This window comes from Microtus oregoni, unplaced genomic scaffold, assembly GCF_018167655.1.
Source record: "Microtus oregoni isolate MIOR12 unplaced genomic scaffold, Mior012 000012F_ref0000307, whole genome shotgun sequence".
Lineage (NCBI taxonomy): Eukaryota > Metazoa > Chordata > Mammalia > Rodentia > Cricetidae > Microtus > Microtus oregoni.
Genome location: NW_024543071.1, coordinates 49925097 through 49953065, shown reverse-complemented (window position 1 = coordinate 49953065; position 27969 = coordinate 49925097). Strand labels below are relative to the sequence as shown.

At 48.6% G+C, this 27969-nt stretch overlaps 3 protein-coding genes across 6 annotated transcripts in view; 1 reads left to right on the top strand and 2 right to left on the bottom strand.

The window, feature by feature from the left end:
• Positions 1-49: 49 nt before the first annotated feature.
• Lgals12 (galectin 12) lies at positions 50-27859 on the bottom strand. Of its 4 annotated transcripts, none has more exons than XM_041661369.1 (10): positions 27813-27859; positions 12211-12381; positions 9577-9665; positions 9230-9443; positions 6579-6698; positions 5983-6021; positions 5229-5255; positions 4649-4737; positions 3020-3170; positions 50-2446 (listed from the first exon to the last, which is right to left on the bottom strand). In XM_041661369.1, exons 2-10 carry the CDS (start codon positions 12277-12279, stop codon positions 2300-2302), a joined length of 945 nt encoding a protein of 314 aa, XP_041517303.1. In that variant the 5' UTR covers positions 12280-12381; positions 27813-27859; the 3' UTR covers positions 50-2299. The 4 variants fall into 4 exon arrangements, with proteins under 4 accessions (XP_041517303.1, XP_041517304.1, XP_041517305.1 ...); XM_041661370.1 differs by lacking the exon at positions 27813-27859 and adding an exon at positions 12583-12707; XM_041661371.1 differs by lacking the exon at positions 27813-27859 and having other exon boundaries at positions 50-2460; positions 12211-12706.
• Positions 20640-27969, top strand: part of Plaat5 (phospholipase A and acyltransferase 5) — a 28100-nt gene continuing 20770 nt past the window's right edge. Inside the window, exons 1-3 of the mRNA XM_041661373.1 lie at positions 20640-20917; positions 21368-21461; positions 22455-22563. Of these exons, the coding sequence (XP_041517307.1) occupies positions 20770-20917; positions 21368-21461; positions 22455-22563 (351 nt within the window). The 5' untranslated portion in view covers positions 20640-20769. The remainder of the gene's footprint in view (positions 20918-21367; positions 21462-22454; positions 22564-27969) is intronic.
• LOC121454155 (60S ribosomal protein L17) lies at positions 24629-25238 on the bottom strand. The gene has a single exon (XM_041661374.1). The coding sequence runs from the start codon at positions 25204-25206 to the stop codon at positions 24652-24654; it is 555 nt and encodes a 184-aa protein (XP_041517308.1). The 5' UTR covers positions 25207-25238; the 3' UTR covers positions 24629-24651.

Sequence of the window (27969 nt, the reverse complement as noted above, 5' to 3'; positions counted from 1 at the left end):
GCCTGCCTCGGCCTCCTGAGTGCTAGGATTAAAGGTGTGCACTACTGCCACCACCTGGCTAATTTTTATTTGTTTACGTGGGTGTTTTGCCTGTGTATGTCTGTGTCACATTCATGTAGTGCCTGTGAAGGCCAGAAGAGGGCATCAGATCTTCTGGAACTGGAGGTACTGATGGGTATGGGTGGCCATGTGGAGGCTGGGAATTGTACCAGGGTTCTCTGGAGGAGCAGCAAGTGCTCTTAATTGCTGAACCATCTTTCAAGTCCTTAACAAGTTTATTTAAAAAGATTATTGTGGTATCTAATAATACCTAAATCTAAAAATATTGTGGTATCTGAGAAAAGTTGAGAAAAAGTTTTAAGGAGAATAAAGAATTTCTCTACATAGTTTTTGGGTTGGCTTTAAAGGTATAAGAAGACCATCAAGGTATGTAAGAGCAGACACAGGCTTTGCTCCTGGCTAAGTGGCCTGTCTCTCTTTTTGGCCCATATTCTTCCCAGAATCCGGAGCCTTGGTGTCTAGGGGTTGCCTCTCAGCCATCCTCTTCTCTGACATGTACTTTTCCTGGATTATAATAAAGGCATATTGGTAGTAAAAGTCACCCCCCCCCATATTTATTGAGGTTTTTTTTTTCATGATAGATGTATGATCGTTCTTGGTGAATGGATGAGGGAAGAAAATGACTCTCTGCTTAGAGTATAAAGTTATAAAATAGCGAATCCTCCATCAGCATCTTCCACCCAGTGACCTGTCACAGCCACGGGCATGTGGATGGTATCACAGAAACATTTCCAAGTGGTATAATCCGAAGTCCATTGTAAGGTGAGCCCAGATTCTACTTCCAGGAATAGAACAAATCAAACCATCTATAGTCTTCCTTATTTCATTCTGCTAAGCCATGTATCATTTTATGACAGGGAGAAATTCTGAGAAACTCATTTTTCAACCATTTTGCCACTGCGTGAACATTATACAAACATAGACAGCATAGCCGCTGACCCACCTAGATACTTTTTATAATTTTATCACTGTTGTTTACAAGGCTAGGTGACTAAAACGTGACCCCGTTATCACTGTGTTTTTCTGGGATGTGGCTATTTTCCTTTAGCCAAGACCATGCAAGCAACTGTGGTGGTTGTTACTTTGGGCAAAGCTTCACAAACTATTGAGCAATTGTAGATAAAATCTGAGTGGAAATGGAAATGTGAGGATAGATGGGATGTGTTGACCATAGGCCTGGGCCTATGTGGATAGATGGGATGTGTTGATCATAGGCCTGGGCCTATGAGGATAGATGGGATGTGTTGATCATAGGCCTGGGCCTGTGAGGATAGATGGGATGTGTTGATCATAGGCCTGGGCCTGTGAGGATAGATGGGATGTGTTGATCATAGGCCTGGGCCTGTGAGGATAGATGGGATGTGTTGATCATAGGCCTGGGCCTGTGAGGATAGATGGGATGTGTTGATCATAGGCCTGGGCCTATGTGGATAGATGGGATGTGTTGATCATAGGCCTGGGCCTATGTGGATAGATGGATGTGTTGATCATAGGCCTGGGCCTATGTGGATAGATGGATGTGTTGACCATAGGCCTGGGCCTATGTGGATAGATGGATGTGTTGACCATAGGCCTGGGCCTGTGAGGATAGATGGATGTGTTGACCATAGGCCTGGGCCTGTGAGGATAGATGGATGTGTTGACCATAGGCCTGGGCCTGTGAGGATAGATGGGATGTGTTGATCATAGGCCTGGGCCTATGAGGATAGATGGGATGTGTTGACCATAGGCCTGGGCCTGTGAGGATAGATGGGATGTGTTGATCATAGGCCTGGAGCTTTCTTTTCACACTCTATTCGCCTCCTCAGAGGCTGGGCCTGGATAGAGTTTCAGCCCCATGGCCCTATGGAGTGGTGGAAGGAGGACCAAGGTAGAGTTTGAATGCTGAAGATGAGTGCAGGGACACAACACTGACCTGGATCCTTGCTTTCAGAATTGATTAAAATGCAATAAATGTGTGGATGTCTTTGTGAGGTTATAAAGTTTGTTCCCCTTGAGTACAGTCTAGGAAAACAGAGCTACCAAGCTCCTGGTGGAAGAGGCACAGAGCTGTAAGCCTTCCCTAGTCGTGGGGCCCTGATGCCCTTGTAGAGGTAATCTTGTGACCTGATGTGAATAGGCCTGACGTGGCGATGACAGGTCAAGGGTCCAGTGAGGATGGCAGAATGAGGCTGTACTGTGGAGCCCTGGCTGCAGCTGCCCTTCCTCTTCTTTGATTGGGGTGCCCTTGGAGTCCTCCTTAGTAGTGGACGCAGTAGAGATGGACACTCCCACTGATCCTGAGCTCCCGCAGCTGCTCCAGGGCTTTCTGGTCCAGGCTGGTGGCCCCCAGCCCTTGCCCATTGAGTGCCAGCTTCAGCCCTCCCTCCTGGCACAGAAGCAGTACCTGGTAAGAAGAACCTGATTGGGTGGTGGGCTTCCAGACAAACCCTCCCTGGTGTACCACCAGAGAAATCCTCCTCTAATGAGGGGACACAGTGACCAGAGACAGTCAGGCCCGGGGGTTAAAGTTCACCATCTGCAATGTTGCTTTCCACTGGGAAATGTTCTCAATCCTGGTTACACACTGGAGCCCTAAAGGGAGCTCGAGATCAGGTCTCATGCAGCTCAGGCTGGCCTCAAGCTTTCTATGTAGCTGAGACTAGCCTTGAGCTCCTGCTCCTTCTGCCTCTACTTTCCAAGGCCTGGCATTACAGGTGTGCTCTATCTTAGGGCAGCTTTTCAAGACAGCAGATGCTTGGCCCCACCTGCATTCATTATGCCTGTGTTTCTGGGCCCAGTGTCTCTGGCATCAGTATAGAGTACTGAAGGCCAATGTCTGGACAGTCTCTCTGTGGGACTGGCTCTGCCTACCTAGCTCCAGGGTATTGGTCTGCTCATCCATACCCAGATGTAGCCCATAGTCTTCCAGATCACTATGGGAATGGGCTCCAGAAGAGATGTGACAGCTCAGACCTACCTCGAAGAATCGCTGGGGGTAAAAGAGGAAGGGGGCTGAGATCAGCTTCTTTCGTCCCCAGGAGGAGACCCAGGCCAGTGTTCTGTCTGTGAAGGAAACTCTGAGTGTCACAGGAACATGGGTGGCCCCATCCCTCAGGCTCAGGGTGAAACTACAGGAAGCAGGAGGAGAAGTGGATCAGTCTCTGTTGCCTTCAGGCTGTTGTATCTCTGAAGCAGAGGTTGGAGGCAGAGAACCACTGGAAGATTGGCTAGCTTCCGAGAATTAAGTTTCTGTGTCAGGCTGTGGGAGGGACACTTGGATACACAACAGCACAGAGGCATAGATAGCGCATGGATATCACACTTGAATCCCTGGCTGGAAGCCTATGGGGGCAGAGCTGGAGCCTCCATTCATTGCTCTGCAAGTGGGGAGAGCTGTGGTCACAGCAGCAGCTAACATTTACTGCTGTCAGGATGGGGCCTAACACATTGGCAAAGAGATTAGCAGTAAGGACCAGGCTGCAGGGGTTATGCTTTGTAGCTTCAGAGCTGCAGCCTGGACAAGTCTCTTAATCTCCGTGTGTTTCCTCGTCTGTAAATTAGGGAGGACAAGAGTGCTGTTCTCGTCTTGGGCTGTTGGAATTAAGTGAAAAAACATGTAAGTTGCTTGTGCAGAACAGCAGATGAGTATGAAAATGGTACTTTGCTTAGAGAGTTATTACAGAATACAGCACCTGTATCTTTTTAATTATTTGTGTTTGCTTGTGTGTATGTGTGTGTGTGTGTGTGTGTGTGTGTGTGTGTGTACACATGCCAGGACTAGAGGAGGGTGTCAGGTGTCCTCTATTTTTTTCTGCTATTTCTTTGAAATAGGCTCCCTCGCTGAGCTTCTCAGTGAGGCTAGAGGCCAGCAGGCCCCGGTGTTCTTCCTGTCTCTGTCTCCATGGGTGCTGGGGGTTATGAGTGTACCTGGCTTGTTCCATGGGTGCTGATGTCTGAACTCCAGCCCTCGACTTGTATTGGGAGAGTTCCTAGATACTAAGTCATCTCTCCTGCTCCAGAGTTTTAATGGGCATCTAGAGGGAATCTCTTACCAAGTCTAGGGCTCTGTTGAATGTGGTCAGGGTGACACTGGGGGACACTGAAGCCTCTGGTCTAAATGGATCAAAGCTACAGGTCGGGGTTTGAGTATCCACTGGAGGAGAAGCCAGGAAACATCCATTTTCTAGCCGCCTCTAGGTTCTGGCTCCCAAACACTTCCTTTCTAGGGTAACTTGTTTCCTAAACCAAGCATTGTGAAAAAGTAGGAGGCCATATCTCCTATCTGGGTCTCAACTGCAAAGGTTCCTTTCTGGGGCTTGTGATGTGAAGCTAGTTCACTCCACAGGGATGCACCACCCATGACTGGGGCTACCGTTCCCAGCCCCAACCCTGGTCATAATCTTTACAACCTGGGCTAACCTACTTCTCTTTGCTCTGCTGTAATAAGGGGCTAAATGGTGATGCTGGAAACTTAACCATAGGGTCCGCCCCTCCCTCCCTTTCTCCCTCCTTCCCTCCCTCCCTCCTTCCTTCTTTCTCTCCTTCCCTCCCTCCTTTTCTCCCTCTCTCCCTCCCTTCCTTCCTTTTTTAGAAATTAAATACTTACTCTTTTGGCTCTTGCAAGACCAGTCCTCGAACTACGATGACTTGCCCAGGCCAGAGACCCCGAGGAAGAGTGCGTGAGCAGGGCACCTCCTGACAGAGATGGAAAATGACTGAGATGGTGATCATAGGGGTGTCAGGGTCCCTCACCAGCAGGCTACCTTCAGGGACCCAGGGACACCAGGGTAGGTGAGTTTCTCCAGAGTCTTGCAGCTAGGAGACTCAGTCCTGCCCATATAGTAAGCACCTCCAGGTTGTGCTCAGTGTCCTGGTGCCTTCTACAGATGTGCTCTGAACCATATACAGCAGGCATGCGGTAGTTTGTCACTCTGTCACCTATGAGCAACTGGAGGTCTGGGACTGGATGGATGCTATAGCCTAGTGCTTGGCACTGAGCCAGTCACAGGGAAGTATTAAATACCCATTTGCAGAGTAAGTGAAGAGGGTAAGATGAACCTGGAGTTCAGCCTAGAGCTGCCTCACCCTCCCACTGATGTGGTGTTCTACAGAGAAACGGAGTCCGGGAAGTCAGGGAGCTGAAATGGGACTACACTCCAGGAGAAACCTAGAACAGGGCCACTTACCAGTCTGGGGCTATACAGCAGGAAGGGCTGAAGGAGAGAGAAAGAGGCAGGGGAGGCTGTTAGCATTTGTCTGGGCAAAGAGGTCTTCCTACTTTGCTTGCACTGGGGGGACACAGAGTTTGTGCCTCTCCTAGCAGCAGGTGAGTGACTGGGCTCCCAGTGGGGGATCCTTTGAATCTTAAGATACCCTCTCTGAGTGGTGGAAGAGGTGGAAGGAGGGTGGAGCTGCCATCCCACATCTCTAGCAAGGTCATGGCTCTCATCTCCCTCTTTTGTCCTGTGAGCCAACCTCAGTCATCTTGCAGGGTTGATCTGAGGAGCTAAAACTCCATAGAAAGTATTTTCCAATGGGCATCATGGGCCTCTGCAGGTAGCTAGATACCTTGGAGATAGGAGAGGAGAAGCAAATCCGGGCTTTCCAGGGACTGAAGGGAGCCAGGCATATTGCCGGTGTCCACAGCAGTGAGGGAAGGGTCAGTTGGGCCTTGTGCGACCATGTGCTGGAAGGACAGAGGCCAGCTGGCATCTAAGCATGACTGTCCAGCCTTGCTCCCCAAACTCAGATATCTGTGCTGGGGAGCCATCAAGCCTAACGACTGACTTCCTTCCCCGGACACATGTGGGGAAAGGAAACTCCTACAAATTGTCCTCTGACCTCCACACACACATGGTTTCCTCATCATACACACATGGACACATGTATTTACATAAACAAAATAAATAAATATAATAAAAAAAAACAGAAGAAACTCACATATCCAACTGGATACTCTCTGCTGCCTTCCACAAATGGCTGTTAAGAAAGAAAAAAGAGCCACAAGCCTTTGGGACCACTGTAAGCCCCTGTCTGCATCTCATGCCTTTTAAAGCTGCTGTGTTGAATATTTCTATTCCTGGCCCCACCTCAGGTTTACTGAACCAACCCGGGGCTGTTTTTGGCCTGAGGTTTGAACCTAGGGCCTTGTGTTTGCCAGGGCAGTGCTCTACCACTGAGCCACACATTTAGCTGTATTTTGAATAAGTTAATTGGGTAGACAGGGTCTATCTTTCAAACTGCAGCTTGCATGGACCCTGACGTGCCGAATCCTTTGACCCCTCAGTGACAAGCAGATTCCACCAACAGGAAAAATTCTTGTCTATGGCTCCAGGGCTTCCTTACTGAAGTCACTTTCTCTTCTTCCCACCCATTCATTTCTGACACCTTATGCACTTGTCTCTCTCAGTTATCTGGGGCATGTAAGCTCTCCCTCTGTCTCTCAGTCTGGGGTCAGTGAGCGAGCCCCAGACCTGTCCAGATCAGGGGAAGTCAGAAGCCACCACTGACCCACTCTTGGCTCCAAGAAAACTTACATTGATGTTCAAGAATCCAACAGCCTTCACCAAAATGTCACCATATATGCCCAGGGTGTCCACACGTGACAGTGGGAGCCGGTAGCGGTAGTGAAGAAAATGCTGTCCATTAACACTCACCTGGCGAAGCAGACAGAGCCCAGCTGAAGAGCGGCCCACTATTCACTGTTTGCATAATCTCTCCCAGGCCCTAGCAAGCCTCCCTAGACTCTACTGGCTTTTTTCCAAACTCTGCAAGACAGGTGCACTGTACAGATGAACTTCTGTTATCTGCCCAAGGTTGTAGAGCTGTAGGTGGCAGAGTCGATCCAGAGCACTGTCCACGCGCTGATGGAGCTCTCCCTTCCTAGCCAGAGCACTGTCCACGCGCTGACAGAGCTCTCCCTTCCTAGCCAGAGCACTGTCCACGCGCTGATGGAGCTCTCCCTTCCTAGCCAGAGCACTGCCCACGCACTGATGGAGCTCTCCCTTCCTAGCCAGAGCACTGCCCACGCGCTGATGGAGCTCTCCCTTCCTAGCCAGAGCACTGTCCACGCGCTGACAGAGCTCTCCCTTCCTAGCCAGAGCACTGCCCACGCGCTCTGAAAGAGCTCTCCCTTCCTAGCCAGAGCACTGTCCACGCGCTCTGACAGAGCTCTCCCTTCTCAGCCAGTGTGAGTTGTCATCATTATCATTGCCCCTGCCTGCTGGAGACCTGCTTTGGCAGGGTTCAGGTAGCAAAGAGGAAATATGGATCCCGGGGGTTGGGGTTGGGGTTGGGATTTGGGGATGGGGAGATGGACAAAATCTGAGGGTGAATCAGGATGGCTGCCATCGAGTTTATTGAAAACGGTTACATCTTTTGTGCTTAATTTAGCCACAGGCAAGAGTGAACTCAGGCTCACTGATTCAGGGGCAAAAGCGGCCGTTAGCTTCGTTACACCTTTTTCCTGAGACAAAGGTATTGAGTTCAGCAAGTATTTAAATGCCTACTGTGCTCAAAGGGTCAGTAACTCCACCAGTAGCCTCTTACACCAATGGGGCCGGCAAGTTGCTCCCGCTAGAGATAAGAATGACCGCTTTTAGCAAGTAGGAACTTTCCTCAAGTCCCTGAAGGAATGGAGGCCTTTAACCAAATGCATGACTTTGGGAAAAGGACTTTTTCTGGGGCCCAGACACTCCACTACAATTTAAGAGCAATTTTCACTCCTCTAGGTGTTGTTATTTCTATTACATCCGGGGTCCCACGGCCATCATCATTCAGGCAGAATGCTTAGTCACCCAGGCATTAGCATTTCTGGGTCCCATGGCTTCACATGCGCCATCAACGTTCATGCAAACTACTTAGTTACCCTAGGGCCTTATGCCCTAGGTAATCTATGGGCAGAGTGGTCACCGTAATCTCTGTGTGATGTGGCTACGTGAACCCCTATGCGCATACACTAAACAGCCTTTAACAAACAGACACGCCCACTCCACACTCTCCCACCACCCACTTTTTCCCTCTCCCTTCTCTTTGTTAATAAAACTCTTAAAGTGGGTTTCATCATATATCTTGTGATCTGTTCTCATGCACGGTAATATCACTAGGGGCAGGATGCAGCATTTGTGCCGAGCTGTCCCCTAATTGCTTCCCTTGTGTCTTGGTCTTACAATATGGGCCTGTTCCCCTCATACGCTCCTGGGAGAGAAGATCAAGATGTCTTTCTCTTTCCCCTTATTCCACTTTGATTTCTCTGTACTTATTAAATGAACTCTTGCCCTTAATGGCCTCAGGCCCTGGATCTGAACTGTAGGCATTTCATCCTTGGCGTCAAGTGTGTCCGTAGTAAATCTCCAACTTTCCTATTCTTGGTGTAATCACGAGGGCACAACAGGATTCCTGTGCGCAGAATCATCCGGCTATATGGTTCCACAGTGGAGGGAAGTTTTTCCTAGGAATTATTTTGCTTAAAGAGGCTGCTGTTTTACACATTTTCATCCTTCAAAGCCCGCATGGAATTTCCCAAAGGAAAAGACATAAGGGAACGCCCATAACACGTAGCGAGAATGAAAGTTAAGAGGTGCTGGAGAATTGCCTACAATGTTGAAATGCTGGAACTTTGTCAACAGCAATGGTCGCCATGCAGTTCAGGGCAACCTCCACCACCGTTATCACTGCCGTTATCCTTCTCCTCCTATCTACAGGAAGGAAACCAAGGCTCAGGAAGTTGGGGATAATTTGTATGCAGTAGGACTTCCCTCTACAGCAGCCTTGTCCTGTGGAGCCTTCGGAAGGTCTCATTATCTGTCTACTAAGCTCATATTGGAGGTCAAAGTCTGGGCATTAAGTACTCCTCCTGTCTCCTGCTGCCTCAGCTGTAAGGGGATTGTGATAGTATCCACCTCAGACCTTGTGGGGAGGACTTAATGGGCACATTCTCGTAAAGGGTTTAGGACAGTGCCTGGCACCCAGCAGAAGCCCTCCAAGTGCTTGCCCTGACCGTGAAGTGGATTCCTCTGTCAGCTAGACCCAGGGGCCTTAGTGCTTTCTTACTGCTGTGTGGGCCCAGAGCAGCCTTAGCCCCCTCTCCACAGCGCTGTTTATCACAGGGCTACGGAAAGTTGGACAAGAGAAGGAATGGTGTAGGGTGCCAGGCCTGGGCTGCTTGATACGTCTCCTTTATACTCACCTTCACCTCTTCGTTCTCAAAGAGAAAGAGGACGAGGAAGCTAGCACCTCTCTGCAGGGTGACACCAGGCCACCGGACCTCTTTCTGCCAGACTCCACCTTGGAGGGTGTTGCAGATGACATGGGGTTTGACAGTGTAGAAGCGAGGGTTGAAGTGGAAGGCAATATCTGGCCGAGGGTGCAGGCTGCACCCACACTGGAAGTCCACCTGAAACCTGGTGGCGGCGTTGTGTGACTTTTGAGACGCCCTTCTGATCAGAGACCCACAGACATTCTGAAGATAGAGAGGAACCCCAGGTTGATGCCCCTGAATCTGGGCTCTACCAAGTCCTAGACAGTCCCTCTTACCTTCGTGCATGTAGAGGGACCACACCCTGCAGCAAGATCATCTTGCCCGCATACAGGCCACCGAAAATTGTTGTGGTATAGGGAACCACCTGAACAGGGAAGAGAAACGGGGTGAGCCGACTTAGAGGCGGAACCAGGGACTCCTGTGTGTAGGGGTGGGTGTGGTGGAGAGGAAAGACCAGGAAACTTAGCTTCCCCACTATGAAGTTAATCTCGACTCTTAGCTTGATGAAATTTACAGATACTGCAGAAACACACTCTGGGGAACATTTGTGAGGGGTTTTCTAGGTAAGGATAATTGAAGTGGGAAGACCCACCCTAAATGGGGACAATACCTTTTCGTAGGCTGCTCCTAGACCAAATAAAAAGGCAAAGGCCAGTGGTGTTCAAGCCTCCATGGCCTTCAATTCTTGACACTTGAGTTATGAGAGTGGTACCTCCTACCACCTTCCCTGCATGTGGACACATCTCCTATGGCTGGGGGCCAGAACAAACCTTTCCTGCCTTAAATTGCTTCTGCTAAGTTTTTTTTTTTTCTTCACAGCAATAAGACAAAGTAACTAATAAGCCCTCAAGAGAAAGTGTCCTTGTGGGGAAGACCAGTTTTCTCTCTGATATTCCAGGGTAAGTTACTTCCTTCATGGCTCTAACAAGATCCCTAACAAGAGCAGCTGAAGGAAGGGAGGGTTTCTTCTGCCTCACAGTTCCAGGGGACAGTCCATCATGGCAGGAAGTCATGGCAATAGGAGTGTGAAGCAGCTGGTCACATTGTATCCAGTCAGGATTCAGGCCACCATGAAAGCTGCTGCTTATCCTGATGCACACTTTTTATTTAGACCAGGATTCAGCCCCCAGAATGGTGCCACCCCACACTGAGGGTGACTCTCATTACCTTGATTAATGGAGTCTAGATAATACCTCACAGGCTTGTCTAGAGATTTGTTTCCATGGCAATTCTAAATCCCATCAAGTGGTTAGTCCAATGAACCATCACAGGTCTTCTCAAAGCTCTCCTGTCTTGGGCAGAGATGTTAAAACCACAATGCCCGGGGTGGGGGGGAGCCTGATATAGCTTCACCGCCCTGTTAGAGCACCAACAGGCTACTGTGACCCCACTGAGGAGTTCACCCACTGGATGCCACCCGGGCAGGAAACGTCTGAGGACTGGTGAGTGTCCAGAGTTTAGGAGCTGAGAGGAGGAAAGAATGGAGAAGTTGGGAGCAAGCTGACCCTGCTGTGAACTCTCGGAGATACCCAGCAGTGGTCAGTCACCCCCAGGGCCCATCTTTTCTCACACAGAGGGTGCCTGGCTGCAGTGGCATTTCATTTGTATTTTAATAAATAAAGCTTGCCTGAGGATCAGAAAAGTAAAACAGCCACACTGGCCAGACATACAGACCAGGCAGCAATGACACACACCTTTAATTCCAGTAGCCACACATAGAAACCAGGTGGTAGTGGTGCACGTCCTTAATCCCAGAACTAGAGAGGATGATAAAATGGGAGGAGACAGCTCTCAGGCTCAGTCTCATTCTGAGGCTTCCTGGAGGCAAGATCAACATTTTGGACTGAGGTCGAGGTAAGAACCAGTGGCTGGCTGTTTTGCTTTTCTGGTCTTCAGGTTGAACCCCAATTTCTGCCTCTGAGTTTCTATTAATCGTGCTACACCTGACCTTCCTAAAGTACGCATACACTTTTCACCTCGTTTTCTGGGCCTGTTCCCTCTCACCCTTTTTTCTCTCTCTCCATCTGGACACCGTTTTGCTTTTCCTCTCCCGAGTTCTCAGAGCACTTAGCTCACCATACTAGCTTGGCCCTCGGCTCCCTAGTATAGAGGCACTGGCTAGATGTTTTCCCATTAAGACCATAGCCCCTTATAACTGGAGCCTCATTGCCTTTCCCTTCAACAGACTCAGCAACTATCTGAGCACTGTGGGAGCTCTGCAAAAGGCTTGCCAACAGGCCAGCAGGTGAACCCCGTGGCAGGGTCACAGCGTCAGCCTTCATGTATTTCTTGTCAACACCCAGTGGTAATCAGAGAACCCAGACCACCCCAGGGAGGCCCTCCAGGGGGTGGTTCTTAGCCTGTGAAGAGGCGATGGGCGCCCAGGAGATTTCCGGTACTTCAGCCCATTACGCAGGCGCCTGGGGAGACGCCAGAGGCCAGGCTCTCCACATGGCATGGTACCCACAGCTTTGCAGGACCCAGCAGCACAGTGGCTTCCAGTTCCCAGGCTCTTGGCAGAATGCGTTAATTAACTGAGTGATGGAGTCCTCTAGGGACAAGACGACCAAGCCGGGCAAGGTAAAAACCCGTGCTCATTAGTGGCGGTGTCTGCTGGGAGCTGGGCCTTCTGTAGAGCATTGCTGGGCTGCAGTCTCCTGGGCACTGAACGGGAGGAAGGAGAGAGGGATTTCCACTTCTCCTGATTGGGAGCGGTCCCAGGCCCTTCCTTCCAGCTCGGAGAAGCAGCTACCCTTAGTCGTTAGCGTCTCTCTCAACAATCCCACCTCCATTCTTCTGGCCACCCCGCTCAGAAGAGACAAACTGAAGAGGCAAAGACCCTGGGAGCCCAGTCACTCCCATGCAAGCTGGAATTCAGCTGATTCCTCAACTGAGTTAAGACTACTCACCGGGTGGAAGACCGGCGGCTGCAGGATGAAGCTGTCAGGAATCGGGTCCAGGTGTTCAGCCGCGGACATGGGAGCAGGCGGCGCAACTCCAACTCAACAGCCAATCCTGATTCCAGCAGCGCCGTCCCCCACCGAATCTTTTCCAGGCAGGGTCTTCAGCCTCTGCAACAGCTGTTCAAGCTGTTAGTTCCCTATGGAGTCCTAATGCTTTTTGGAGCAGACCTGGGAAGGTCAGTGGTCCACTCTAGGACCCATACCAGCCCCCGCTCCGCCCCCAGCCGTGGTACACAGCAGCAGCTTTGAATGCTGCTAGCAGAAACGCCGTGTCTTGGGGCTGGTAGCTGGCTTTCAGTCCCGGGCCGGTTAACTAACCCATCTGTGTCTGAAGCACTCCGCCATCTCAAAGGGAAGCCTGGGGTTGGCTCCTTTCAGCGAGGGCCTTTCACCTGGGCCTTCAGCGGGTCAGAGGAAGGGATGGTGGTGGTACACGTGTGCAGGTTCCTCGAGAGGCCCCGCCCCCAGCTTCCTGGCTCCTCCTGCCCTCATTCCCTTGCCTCTTTCCCTACTCCCTTTTCTCCCAGTTGTACAGTCCCTTGAGACCATTTCAGCGTTAGCTGCAAATGCCAGGGACTAGCTGGGGTCACAAGAAAGTGGGGCGGAGTAAAGGGAAAGGAGGGTTCACTTGGGCTCAGACAGAGCAGCCTGGGCTGGTGGGAACACAGCCTCTGCTCTTGGGTGTTGTATCTTCCCATTTCTTCTCTCTGAACAGTCAGTTCACCTGTGGGTCAAGAGGGTGACCATGGCTGGGTGTTGAGTTTGAGCCTGGGCCTAGAGAGCTGTGTTTTAGGAGAGGCCTCCAGGCCTGGTACAGATTCCAGTAAAGCTTCTCCTTTAAAAATAGCATAACTTCTCAACTTTAGCCTAACTTGTCTTTAGTCTAGTTAGTCTAACCGCGGGGTCAGACTTGACAGCAGGGAATTCCTGGCAGGACCAGGGGAGACAGAATGCCAAGTGAGCCGGGTGCAGAATAGGAAAATCGTTCCTGGGACAGAGGAGAGCAAGTGAGGGGCCTGGGCTGAGGGATCTGGCTGGGCTACTTCACCTGATCTCCTCAGCTAGACATTTGCCAGAGAGGTGAATTGTGGGGCCTCCACCCCAGGCCTACTGAAGAGGGCATTTTAGGGGTGAAGTTCAAGAACTGGCCCTGAGTGTCTGAGAAACCCCGACTTAGCTTGTAACGGAGAGCACAAGCCAGGGAGTTTGTCTAGCTCCTGCTGGGTAGGTGGAGCAGCCGAGCCAAAGGCACTTCTGTGGGAAATCCAGTCCCTGCCATGTTCAGGATAAATAAATGCTATGTACAGTGGGGAGGAGAAACTCCAGGTGGAGAGACCAGTTGAGCCAGGGTACAACGCCCTGCTCTGTAGTCAGCTCTGGGTCCCCAGGGCCAGTGGCGCCCTTCCCCCCACTCCACACTCGGTTCGGCTAGGAAATGAGGGAGGCTGTACTCATTCACTTGGGTTGCCACAACAGAACACAACAGACTGGGGTGGGGTTGTAGACGACAGAATTCTGTTTTGTCTCTTCTGGAGGTTGGAGTTGAAGATCAGGTGTTGACAGGTTGGGTTTCTCCTGGGGTCTCTATCCTGGGGTGGCACCCGGCTTCTTCTTGTTCTCAAACAGTTGGTTGTCTCTGCTCTCTGGAGCTGGGTTCTACTTTCCCTTTTATGCGAGGCTGCAATCATATTGGACTAGGGTACACCAACAAGACCTCATTTTTATCTTAATTATTCCTTCAAAGGCTGTGTCTATAAACACAGTCACATTTCTGAGGTTCTGGGGGTCAGGATTCAGCATACAGTTTTTAGAGGTCACAACTGGGCCTGAATTAGAGCAGTGGTCTGTGCTCTCCTCCTCAAACTCCAAGGTCCAGTGGTGAGGGGTGTGGCCAATGAGGGCCTTCTGGGGCAGTAAAGGAAGAAGGGTGGCATGAAGTCTCTCTCTCTAGGTCACCTAGGATTTGAACATCTGGGAGGGACCTGGGCAAGCTCCCCAAGAATCCATTCTCCAGAATAAGAAAGGGGTCCTTAGTCAGTTCACAGCACCTGGGAACTAGATGGGATAATCAGAGGGTGTGAGCAGTAGGAGGAAAACTAGTCAGGAAGAGGGGACAGATCTTGGCAGCTGGCCCCTCCCCCATTTAACCTAGCTGGAATTATTTCTGTGTATTTGGGAATTGGGGGTCCAGCTTCATTTTTCTCAACATGAAATGAACATTCTTTCCTTTCCCAGTGATGAACAAGTCCCCTGTGTCTTGTGTTGGGTTCATCCCATTGCTCTTGTGGTATTCATTTATTTATTATTTTTATTTATGTTTAGTGTATGCCTGTATATGCCATTTGAGCGCAAATGCCCACAACGGCATCAGATCCCCTGTAGCTGGCACACTGGCAGTTGTGAGCTGCCCAGTGAGGGCAGTGTGGGTTTCTATGATTCTGCTTCATTCCCCGTTCCTAGACTGTTCCCATTAACTCCTGTTACGATCTATTTATTAAAATTTCTCCTAGACCCTTGTGGTTAAAATCATTCTCTTCAGAACACAAATAATTTGTAATATTGTTATGAATGTCTGTGACTCTTTCAGGCTAGTCACAAGGTGCACTGGAAAGGCAACATCCTGTTCTTGAGAAGCCTGAATTCATGGTCACACTTGAAACATCAAAGGCTTTAGGGGCTGAATCGGGTCCAGTGTTTATTTTTAACAACATCCTCCCTGGCTCACCCAGAGGAAAACCAGGGTGAAGTTTCCTTGAAGTAATAACTATTTTATCCCACAGCTCTGAGAAAGTAAAGCTAGAAGCAGCCAGCAATATGGTTTGTATAAAGAGAGCGAGAAGAGCAGGTAGCATGTTTGTTCCTGGGGTCATGCCCAAAGTTATGCCGTGAACTATCCATCGGCCTTGCTAAAAATGGGTCAGATTCTCCAGGGCCTTGTCACAAGGACAACTTGTGTGTGCTGTTCTCAGGTCTTGTCCCCCGAAGAAGTCACACGGCTCCTGACATTAATCACTGATGAAAATGTAAACCAATAAGACCTCTAACATATTCCTGGTAGAAGTGAAATTGGTATTGTCAGTTAGAAAAAGGTAGTTTTTTTTAAAGCTTATATTTCATATGTATCCTTGGGTATCAAGCCTTAATAACTCTCTTGCATGTATATACCAAGACACAATTCGGGTTCCTTTCCAATTGCTTCAGTTAAGGAGAAAGGCAAACAATCACAGCTATCCACCCAACTTTATCACCGGATCAATAAATCAAGGTATGAAGACACAGCGGACTATTTTACAGTCTCTACAGTAATATGAATGTGTGTACGTGTCTCTGTGATCACAATGGCCAGCAGAGTAACAGTCCTTGGGAGGCCAGAAGGGAGTTCAATGCAGCATGACTAAGTAGCTAGTGTTGCTTCAACTTTGTAAGTCTGACTCCAAATAATTTATTTTTGGCATATTTAAGCACAGTACAATTTGGTAAAACTTTCCTGGTGATAATAACTCAATCCCGTGTGCACAATAAAGCACAAAGTAAGCTAAACAAAGATTGGGCATGACTACACAGAAACTCCTTGTGAAGTACATGTGACCCCCTGGTGGGTGCTATAGATTGACTGGAAAAACAAGTTCACAATAAGGATCCAGTACGGCCTCAGTCACGGTGCAAAAACCACCAGGCTATTAACCATGGCGGATAACAGGTTATCTCAATCTCCTCCTTTGAAGGAACAACCCTGTGTGTGTCATATTAATGGTTCCCTAGTATCTATCTGTCAGCACAAGGACCTCCTTGCCTCCGACGTGTGAGTAAGTCATAGAAACAGCCCTGGGAGAAGGAAGTCGCCAAAGAGAACACAGAGCGTGATAGCAGCATTTGTGTCTCTCCTTTTGCTAAATATACCAGTTGCTTTTTTTTTTCCGTGCTGTGATAAAAACCATGACCATGGCAGTTTATAGAAAGGAGAGTTTATTCAGGTTTATGTTCCAGAGAGATATAAGTTCATGAGGATGAGGATGTGTCTTAGGGTTTCTGCTATTGTGAAGAGACACATGTCCACTGCAACTCTTATAAGGAAACTATTTAACAGTGGTGGCTTGCTTACAGTCTCAGAGGTTCAGTCCTGCATCACCATGGTCAGGAGCATGGTGGCAGACATGGTACTGGCTACATCTTGATCAGAAGGCAACAGGAGTGGACCGAGCGTCACACTGAAGGAAGCCAAAGAAGACCTCCAAGCCTGACTCCACAGTGACACACTTCCTCCAACAAGACCACACCTACTCCAACAAAGTTATACTTCCTAATAGTGCCATCCCCTACAAACTTATGGGGGCCAATCATATTAAACTACCCCAAGAAGCATGGCAGCAAGCGGCAGGCATGGTGTCAGGATCGGCAAGCTGCGAGCTCATCCCTCAACCATGAGCACAGAGCAGAACGGAAGTAGTACATGGCTTTTTTCTCCAAAAGCCCACCACCTCCAGCAAAGCCACACCTCCTAAACCTTTCTATATTATCAGGGTTCTCTATGGGAACAGAACTGATAGAATGAATATATATATTATTAATATATAATATTATAAAATTATATATCATGGATAGTCCAACAATGGCTGTCTCATGAGGGAAAGGCTAAGAATTCAGCAGGCAGTTAGTCCTCCAGACTATGTTTCTGGGTCCTGATCTGGTGCTGGAGCCTGGAAGGCGTCCTAGAGGGCTGCTGGTTCTTAGTCTATGCTGGACCAAAGAAGCAGGCTCTAACACTGCTGAGGGGATGCCTGGCAGCAGGCTAGATAAACTTGCAGACAGTGAGGGCAAGTCTCAGAAAGCAGGATTTCTTCTGGGGTCTTTCATGTGAGCTGCTAGCAGAAGGTCTGGCTCAGAGTTAGGGAGGGTCTTCCATCTCAAATAACCTCACAGGCATGCTCCGCTGCTTGGGTTTTTAGCTGATTCCAGATGTAGTCAAGTTGACAATCAAAATTAGCTATCACACACCCCAAGCAAGACCATGGACTGGGAACTAAGTGTTCAAAGATCTGACCCTATGGGCTATTCACTCAAGTCATTATGGCATGCCATAATAAAGACCCCTGTAGATAACAGAAATGTCTCAAAATTCACTAACCTAGGAGGTTCAGGACCTGCTCTAGCAGGTTCAGTGTCTGGTGAGACCCTGTTTTCAGAGTCATAGATGGCAATTGGGGAGGGGCTTCTAGCTCTCCAGGGGTCTCTTTTAAAGACACAGGTCCCACTCATGAGGAGTTTGCTGACAGGGTCTATGTTCTTCTCAAAATCTTTCACCTAGTCCATTTACTTAGGGGTTAGGATTTCAGTATATGGATTTTTAGAGAACACAGATATCCAGGCCAGTCATCATTCTAAAAATAAAGCTTCAAGCATGAAAACAAAACAAGGTATTAGGGATGCAAAAGGATGTGGGAAAAAAACTAGTTAAAGGATAAGGAGAAATCAGTGGATGAGTGGATAAAGAAAACATAGTTTTATTAAACTACAAAGAACGACTTTTCACTGTTTGCAGGAAAATGGAAGTGTAAGATACAACGTGATGGGGCTGGAGAGATGGCTCAGTGGTTAACAGAGCATTGCCTGCTCTTCCAAAGGTCCTGAGTTCAATTCCCAGCAACCACATGGTGGCTCACAACCATCTGTAATGAGGTCTGGTGCCCTCTTCTGGCTTTCAGGCATACACACAGACAGAACATTGTATACATAATAAATAAATAAATAAATAAATAAATAAATATTTTTAAAAAAGATACAGCATGAGAGGGGCCCAAACCGTGGTGGGTGACAAAGAACGCCATGCAGAGAGAGCTTGAGTATGAAGTTTTATTAAAAGGGAGGGAAGAGAAAATGAGAAAGGGGAGAGAGACAGAGAGAGGAGAGCTAGAGAGGAGAGGGGAGAGGAGAGGCTGAGGCTGGCTTCGGGTGGGGGGTGGGGGAGAGCAGGAGCTTGTCTCTCTTTCTCTTTCTTTAATTTATTAGATTTTTTTTTTAAAAAAAATACCAATCCAAATTCCCACTCCTTCCCCTCCTCCCATTCCCTCCACACACCCTCCCACCCCACCCCCATCTAATCCTAAGAGAGGGGTAAGGCATTTTGCTCTGGGGAAGGTCCAAGGTCCTCTCTACTACATCTAGGCTGAGAAAGGTGTACATCCAAAGAGAACAGGATCCCAAAAAGCCAGTACACGCAATAGAGATAAATCCCAGTGCCACTGCCAGTGGCCCCTCAGTCTGCCCCAGCTGTCAACCACATTCAGAGGGACTAGTTTGGTCCTATGCTTGTTTCTTCCCAGTTCATCTGGAGTTGGTGAGCTCCCATTAGCTCATGTAAACTGTTTCAGTGGATGAACTCTTCATGGTCATATATAGACCCACCTGGAAACTGGAAACAGACAAGATCGCCTGACAAAATTGGGAGCATGGTGGGGGGGAGGTAAAAGGAAGGGTAGAAGGGAAAGAGGAGGGGGAGAAGGGGAGGGTTGAGGAGAACTTGAAGGAATGGGATAGTCGAGATAGAGGAAGGACAGATATGAGAGCAAGGAAAGAGATATCTTGATTGAGGGAGCCATTATGGGGTTAGCAAGAAACCTGGCTCTAGAGAAATTCCCAGGAATCTACAAGGATGACCTCAGTTAAGACCCTAAGCAATAGAGGAGAGGGTGCCCAAACTGGCCTTGCCCTGTAGTCAGACTGATGATTATCTTAAATATCACCATAGAACCTTTGTCCAACAACAGATGGAAAGAGACCACATCGGAGCACTGGACTGAGCTCCCAAGGTCCAGTTGAAGAGTAGAAGGAGTGAGAATCTGAGCAAAAAGGAGCTTGTCTCTTAAAGGAACCTCTGCACTGCACACAGTGGAACTGCTTGCCATAAGATGAGAGGTGACTGTGCCCAAGGGGCAGGGCCAAGGTGTGTCTGGATACTAACAGGAAGAAACTGGTGATCCTTTTAAGCCAAATAAGCCAGACTCAGAAAGACAAGTATCATGCATGTTCTATGTGCGGACTTTAGGAATAATAAGGACATGAATGAAAAAGGGGGCCTATGAAGGATGTGGAAATTAAGGCGAGGTGATAGTGAGGGAAGCATAGTTTAAAGCTGAGTTGACCAAAGCACATCAAACACATGTTTGCACACGTTTTTTTTTTTTTTTTTTTTTTTTTTTCTAGACAGGGTTTCTCTGTACCTTTGGAGCCTGTCCTGGAACTAGCTCTTGTAGACCAGGCTGGACTCAAACTCACAGAGATCCTCCTGCCTCCACCTCCCTAGTGCTGGGATTAAAGGCGTGTGCTACCACCACCTGGCTAACACATGGTTTAATAGAGGGAAAGGCCCAGTGGGTAGAGTCACCGAGGCTGAAAAAAAAGGATCGTTTGAGCCCAGGAGCCCTGACTGCTTAAAAGAGCAAGGTCTCATGGTAAAAAACTAAACAAAAACAGAAAGCAAGGGCACCTTAGATACAAAACTCAGGATGGAGGGGCCGAGAAGTGGAAAGCAGGGGATGTAAGTGGAGCTTGTATATTGGGTGTGTTAGTTCTGAGGTCTGTCTGTCTATCTATCTATCTATCTATCTATCTATCTATCTATCTATCTATCTATTTTAGAGACAGGATTTCTTTGTATATAACTCTGACTTCCTGGAACTCACTTTGTAGACAAGGCTGGCCTTGAACTCACCGAGATCCGTCAGCCTCTGTCTCCTGGGGATTAAAGGTGTGCGCCACCCGGTACTATTTAGCTTTCATTTTTAAAAGGTTTATTTGATGTATATACCTGTTTGTGGCTGCACATTTGTGTACCATGTGCCTGCATGCCTGGTGCTGGCAAAGGCCAGAAGAAGGTGTCAGATCCCTAGGAACTGGAGTTATAGACTGTTGTGAGCCACCTCGTGAGTGCTGGGAACTGAACTCGGATCCTCTGCAGGAGCAATAGGTTCTCTTAACCCAAGCCATCAGTCCAGCTCCCATATTTAGCGTTTGTGTCTCACTCTAGCGCAGGCTTGCCTGGATCTCACCGAGTAGTGAAACTGAAGCATGCTTCCCAGGCTTCATAATCTGGTCTCAAAGCCTTCGGTGTGGCTGGTTAGTAACTGTGGACTTCTCCAGCGGTCTCAGGTGCTACCTCTGACTCTGCGACCTCACGGCTCTGCGTGACCCACGAATGACCCAGCTCCAGTGTGCAGCGCCTGCCTTTCCTCAGGGTGTGGCTCCTTCCTTCCAGCCAGTGACCACGGATGAGTTTACTGCACAGGCGCAGCGTCTGCACCCACCCTCGCGCGCGTCCCCGTTCCGCGCGTCCCGCCCCGCGCGCCCTCACCGCCGTTTGCCGGGCTCCCCCTGGCGGCGCCGCACCACCTCGTCACCCCTGGTTCTAGCCCCGCCGGACCAGGCGCCCATGATCCCGGAGCTCCGCGGACCCCGGGCCGCGTCATCTGCGAGCTCTCCAGGCGCTTGGTCCCCGCTGGCCACAGCGGGATGGGCCTGAGTCCGACCGCCGGCGGGGAGTACGGGATCCGCCTCTCCAGGGTCCCATGGCCGCGCCCCAAGTCCATCCTGAGAACCTCCAGTGCCGGCTCAAGTGACACCCAATCTGCAACTGGACAGTTAGCCGTACCCCACTCAGGTCTGCCCCGAAAATGGGGTCTTTCCCTCGAAGCCTTTCTGGGTGGTTCTTGCCCCAGCGAGTTGCCCCCTGTCAGAAATGGTTTGGCAGTTATCTTGCCTCTAGACAGCCCGCACCCTTTGTCCCCTCCAAGTTTTATGGAGGGCAAAGCAGGAGCCGGGCACAGTTCTAATTCTTTTTTTACTGTATTTTTTGGAGACAAGGTCTTTCTTGCTATGCAGCCCTGGATGGCCTGGAATTCAGGCTGGCCTGGAACTCACAGTGATGTGCCTACCTGGGACTGCAGAGTGTTGGGATTAGAGGCATTCACCACCACACCTGGCTTTAGGCACCATTCTAAAGCAAAACACCCAGTCCACTTTTGGCTTGAGTTGGTCTTTCATGGGGTTCACTTCTTCCCGCACAGAAGGCAGTTGTGTATTAAATCACACCCCTTCCCTCCTGAATTAGAGTCAGCGAGATCTCAAGCACTATTGGTCCAGCTCCTGCCGAAGCGGCTCAGGCAAAGCTTCAAGTTAGAACAGGCCAGAAGCTGGCCGTGCGGGTAAGATTTTTTTTTTTTTTTTTTTTTTGAGACGTTGGTTTTAGATGTTAGTTCTGTAGAACAAATACTCCCCCAGGTGGTTTCTGCTTGAATCAGCCTATAAAAAACCAACGAGTAGCGCCGGGTAAAATTGAACTAGGTTGCAGACCTGATGATGGCTGTTGTCATACCGTGTTGAAGTTTTATCCACAAGGCCACTCTGCAGACTCTTGGAACTTGAGTGGGTTTGTAGGTGCACAAACGAACGAAAAATTCAGGAGGCTTGTGCTAGGGCATTAGGTTGGGGTGAGAAGAGGAGGTGTGAGACTTTTTACACTGTATCCTAATCTCTTACTGTCTTTCCTTCTATGAAAATCGGTGTGCAAGTATCACTTGCTGATAAACGTTTGAATGAACAAGCTGATCGGAGGGGAGGGAGAATGAAGAATTTATCTGGGAATAAGTGCAAAGTACAGTGCACAAGGTGGAAACCGAGAGTGTGTTCCAAGGGCACGGGCTAGCAGCATGCAGAGCTGAAAAGAGGAGAATGGAAATTGCTGAGAATTGATCGTCTTTGGCCTCAGATTTAATAAGTAATAGCGGTGTTTAGGGACCAGCAGGAAGGGTGGGTAGGGCCAGTCCAGACTGAACCATTGCTGGGCTGGTGTCCCTGAGAAGCTCTCTTTGTGGAATTTCTCAGGATAGCTCATGCCAGCAGTTCATGGCAGCACTCCCTCCTGCTACATTTTGTCTGAATTTGAGACCAGGGACGCTGAGGGTGACACCTCTCACCTACACATTCAGTCTCTAACAACTGTCAGAAAAGCAGCGGTTGTACTGCACGAAAGCAAATGTCTTCAGGGAGTCAAGTTTGCAGGTGCGTGAGGGATGTCTCTTTCAGTGACAAAGCTGGAATGTGTCTTAAAAGCACAGATCTGAAGTGATTGGTCACACAGACTTTCCAACGGCTGTGGAATAACGTTGTTGACGATGTGATTGCAAAATCGTTTCTAGAGAGAAGTCGGTAATTAACGTGGAGATCACACCCAGCAAGAAGAGAACAGAGTTGGTTCCAAAGCCCAAGTTGGAGATCGAAGGCAAGCTGAAACATCCAGCAGCCGAGGTGTGTATCCCAAGAACTGACGGCATGAGTGTTTTACTCTCTTGGTGACTGCGTATTGTAATTTACTCTAGCTGTGTCTAATAAATATCTACACTGACTTGGCATATTGTTATGCATGTTCAAATAGCTTTCCTGAGGTATATTTAGCCATATTTAATTTCTAGATGTTTAAAATATGCAGCTAGACACTTCTTGATATTGTTAGAGCTGAAAAGAAAAGAGAAAAAAATGACAGTTCCGGGGAAGGAGCCGATATGAGATTATTCCTCAGAAGACCTTTATTAGGAGAGGGAGTTTCACAGCACGGGAGGGGGCAGCATCGGGCCTTGTAGTGGGAGAGCCTCAGAGGAGACTGAGTGTCTTAGCAGCATGGTGGGGCCTTGGAGGCAGAGGGAGTGTTAGCTCTTAGCTCTTCAAATTCTGAGACCAATGGGGGCTTTCTGATAGGTTTTAGAAGTATGTGTGTGTGCTTGTAGCGGGCAGGCTTCATATCATTTGATCTGTCCTGGCCTTGTCACTGTACCCAAGGGCATGGTGGCAGGCATCAGGTAAAAGCATGGCTTTATTCTGCAGCTCCAGAGGATGGGGTTGGTGGAGGGCTTCAAGGCCACAGAGCGGCATGCTTTCTTATCAACTCTGTATCAGAAAGGGAGAGTTGGAGGGGGAGCATGGTCTGGCAGAGAGAGAGAGAAAGGAAGGAAAGAGAGAGAGAGAGAGTGAAGGAAGGAGAGAGCAAGAAAAAAGAGGAGAGAGATAGAAGGAGGGAGAGAGAGTAAAAAGAGAAGCAGAGAGGGAGAAAATGGGGGTGGAGAGAGAGAGAGAGAGAGAGAGAGAGAGAGAGAGAACTCACATGCACCAGCAAGGGAGTCTGTGATCTCACAAATACATGTATACAGTGTGAAGCTCTTGTCACAATTGAGACAGCATGTCCATCAAACATGATTTAAAAAAAAATGCCCGTTTGTAATCCCTTCCCGTCACCAGCATGCCTCTATCTCCGAGCAGCAGCCAGTTTGCCTTCTGCCAGCTATAGATGAGTCTGCATTTTCTAGAGACTTGGCAATACGGTCATAGTGCATATACTTAATTTTAAACATTTTATTACATGTATGTATGTATGTATTAATTTATTGTGTGTGGGGATACGGACTTCTGTGGGGGCCAGAGGACAACTTGAAGAAGCTGGTTCTGTCCTTCTGCCATGTGGATTCCAGATCAAACTCAGCTTGTCAGGCTTTGTGGCGCCGTCCTTTACCCACTGAGTGATTTTTCTAGTTCTCTAGCAGTGGTTAGTGAGATGTTCAGGGTCTGCTGGAGACTCCAGCTGTAACAGTTACTACTGGCTTTCACAATGACCTTGTAATCTTGTTCACTTAAATGATCCCTTTAGCAGAAGAGTAATCCTAATAACCACAGGTTTTACTTTCTCATTACATAACAGAAAGTGTCTGTTGAGTCTGTAGATCAGTTTTTTTTTTTTTTTTTTTTTTTTTTGATTTTTCGAGACAGGGTTTCTCTGTAGCTTTGGAGCCTGTCCTGGCACTAGCTCTTCTAGACCAGGCTGGCCTCGAACTCACAGAGATCCACCTGCCTCTGCCTCCCAAGTGCTGGGATTAAAGGCGTGCGCCACCACCGCCCGGCTTGTAGATCAGTTATTTAGGGCTATAGAAATGTCAGCCAATCTTTCATTTTCACAGGACTAATGCCTGTGTCTTTAGTGTTACAACCAAAGAGAATTCCAGGCTCTCCTTAAAGGTTCTTCTCAGAGGGCACTGAAAACAGTTCTGTCAGGTGCTTCCAAGGACTGAAGTATAGAGAACGGGATGAGTTGGTAATCGTTATGAATCTTCTTCATGCCTTCGTATTGCACAAGACAAACGTTCTCAGCTGAGCACTTAACATCAGCTTTGTTTTTCAGTAAGTTTTATGGGACAGAAAGTTGGTGCCGCCTCTGTAGCTGCAGGGTAGTCATTGCTTTTAAACTTACAATTCCCCTGGAAAAGTTACCAGGACGTGTACTTTGTTTTTTTTTTTTTTTTTTTTTTTTTTTTTTTTTTTACTTTTATCTGCATTTATTTCATGTTGAATTTATTCCCGTGCCATAAGTTTTTGTTTCTTCAGTTTCTTCTGGGATATCTTTTTCTTCTGTGCAACCTCCTCTTCTGGCTTTGGAACAATCTGTTCCTTTTCAGTGAGGATCATCTCGATGTGGCAGGGGGAGCTCATGTATGGGTTGATCCGGCCATGAGCTCTGTAAGTTCGTCGGCGCATCTTAGGTGCTTTGTTCACCTGGATGTGCTCAATGACCAGAGAGTCCACATCTAAACCCTTCAGTTCAGCATTGCTCTCTGCATTCTTCAGCATGTGCAGCAAAAATTCTGCACTCTTTTTTGGCCACCGACCCTGTGTCCAGCCCCACTGTTTGGCCTGGGCGCACCTACCAACTCCACCATTGTACCGTCGGAATGGCACACACTGCTTCTTCAAAGTGACATCTTTCAGATACTTGGTGGCTTTTCGGATATGCATACCCTTGATGGCCTGGGCCGTTTCACGGGTGTTCTTAAAGTGAACCCGAAGGTTTGATCCTCTCGATTTGCATGATTTTGTAGGGTTTTCTGGGTCAAGAGAGTAGCGAACCATCTTCACGGGTCACCTCTGGCCGCTTACAGGAAGAGCCAGGACGTGTACTTTGAAGGCGAGTTCCAGTATTTGAGGTGACGACAGGAACAAATGTCAGGACCTTGTAATTCCTTATGACCAGCAAACTGAGATCAGAGTAGAGGAAAGCTAGGCGGCACTGGGCAGCGTGGCAAGGAGTCCACGGCCTGGCTTCTCTGTCGTGCGTTGCCCAACAACAGAACAGGAAGGAAAACAAAGCCTACGACCACTACATAAGCTGTATGGCCATCAGCTCCGCACACAGGCCTTGTATGACGTTCACACACAGTTTCTCTCAGGTTCCTGTGTCTAGAGAGTTGTGACAGAGACTGCTGTGACTTATCACTTCAAACCCCGTTTTCATCTGACCATGAGTCTGTGTCCCCAAGGTGTCTTTGATGGGATGCTTGTCACCTGTTCCCAGTGTCACTTAACCCTTCCAGGTCATTGTGTCTCCATCCTTTCCCAGGTCACCCATCAATTAAATCTGAGTTCTGTGGCTTTTACCGTGCTGGCTTACCTATTGCTTATACAGCAGGGGTGAATTAATGCCCAGAGAGAAGAGGAAATAAATGCATCTCGGTGTCCTAGCATGTGAGGTACACCAGCTTCTTTGCTTTTTCTTTTTAAAAATTTATCTCTACTCTTTGAGAATTTAATACATGTATACAATGTCTTTTGGTAATACCCATTTTTTTTTTTTAAAGCACTGAATCCAGTTAGTACTACTGGTCTGTGCACATGTATAGATCCATCCACTGAAGCATGGGCAACCTGCTGGGGGCCACACTCCTGACTGATGCTTGCTGGGGGGAAGGCTAACCAGCTCTTTTCCCAAAATGAAGTCTTGAGATTTGCTGGATGTAGATGTAGTCCCGCCTCTACCCCGATCTTTTCATTTCCTGTTTCCGTGTATCTGCTCCCTGTTTATCCCCTGCTCACTCTGTGTTACTGTTTCCTTATATCTGCTCCCTGTTTATCCCCTGCTCACTCTGTGTTACTGTTTCCGTGTATCTATCTGCTCCCTGTTTATCCCCTGCTCACTCTGTGTTACTGTTTCCGTGTATCTGCTCCCTGTTTATCCCCTGCTCACTCTGTGCAGTTCTCTGTAGAGTCCTCCAGCGAACCTAAGTTTTTTGTTTCCTTAGGGCTTTTGTCATAGATTTCCAGGACTGTCCCTCTCTGCTCTTGTAAACATAGCGTACCTGTGCTCCTAGAGTAAAGATGTGTGCATCCCCCCAACATTCACACATTGAAGTCCTAATCCTCAGTGTGGTTGTTAAAGAGGGTTAAGGTTAAATGAGGTCATGGGGTAAGGTTCTGAGCTGCCATAATTGGTGGGTTTTTTTTTTTTTTTTGAGAAATCCCAGGGAGCCTTCTTTCTCTTTACCCTCACCCCCATCCTCTGTGAGAGCGCACATAAGGAAAGTCACATGGGCACAGGTGAAGTGGTAGCCACCGTAAGCTGAGAAAGGGATCTCAGAATGACACCTGCCTTGCTGCACCTTGAGTGTGGACTCATGGTCTGGAGAACTCTGAAGAAGTTAACATGTGCTAAGGCATTCTGCCAGTGGAGTTGGGTCATGTCAGCTTGAGCAGACAAATGCAAAGCACACACACAGCTCTTTCCTTGAGATAGACCCTCGTCGCTCCGTCTGGAGTCAGGGCACTGGCCTAGCCCAGTGAGCTCCCCAGAACGTCACCCTTCCACATTGTCCCCACACTCCCGGGCCTAGCTTGATGAGTGTACCTTGCACAGCAGCCCAGGCTGCTCCAGCCAAAGCTTTCTTGGTTACGACTGAGTTAGAATCACTTCTGTCCCTCCAATCAAAACTCAGCGCTGAGTGTCTGAAGGACTGACCTACCAACATCTCATACTTGATCTGAAATCAACTGAACTCCCACCCAACAGAGGCAGGCTTGACTCTTATCAGACACACAACTAACAAAAGAAGCCCACAAGTCCAGGTCACATGAGAAACAGTATGAAAGGCCAAGACAATGTGCCCTCTCCTGCCCACATCCTCTACTCCTGTAGAAATGCACCCCCCCCCCCCAGTGAGAATTACTGAGATGAACCCCAGGGCACAGAATTTAAAAGAGCAGTCAGGAGCGTGATCAAAGAAGTCAAGGAGTTTAAAGAAGACACCAACACCTCTGTGAACTTGAAGATCATAGCATTAAACTCCCGAGTAATGCCCAGGAAAAAAAAATACACAAACTCATGACTGAATGAAACAAAGACAACTCAGGATCTAAAAAGCGAATTCATAAAGAGAGAAACATACCAAAGAGAACTCAAGCTGAAATGAAGATTTGATGGAAAAGCTGAAGGCCCTACCCCCTCTCGCTGTGCTTTTGATTTCAAACCCTCCTGCTAGCATGTCCAGGACCCCTTGGCTGGTGACTGACTTTCTCTGTTGTCTTCATCTCTCTGCCAGAGCCTCACAGCCAGATCTTTTATACATGCTGCTGTCTTTCCTTCTGGGAAAGGCCCTCTTGAGTCCCTTGCCTTGTCTGCCCACCACTCTGTCTCTGGTTCCTTACTTTCCATCTCCTGTATAAGAAAGGTCTTCACCTTCACCCACCTGCTGAAGTGATCTTCCAGATTGTCCCACAACTTTCTTCTTCTTGCCTTTGAGATCTCAATCCGCATCTTGTAGAAGATTGCTCCTGACTGAACATGTGACCCAGAATAGCTCGCTGGTCACTGTCTGCTGTATCACTCTGTCAGTGGGATTGCAA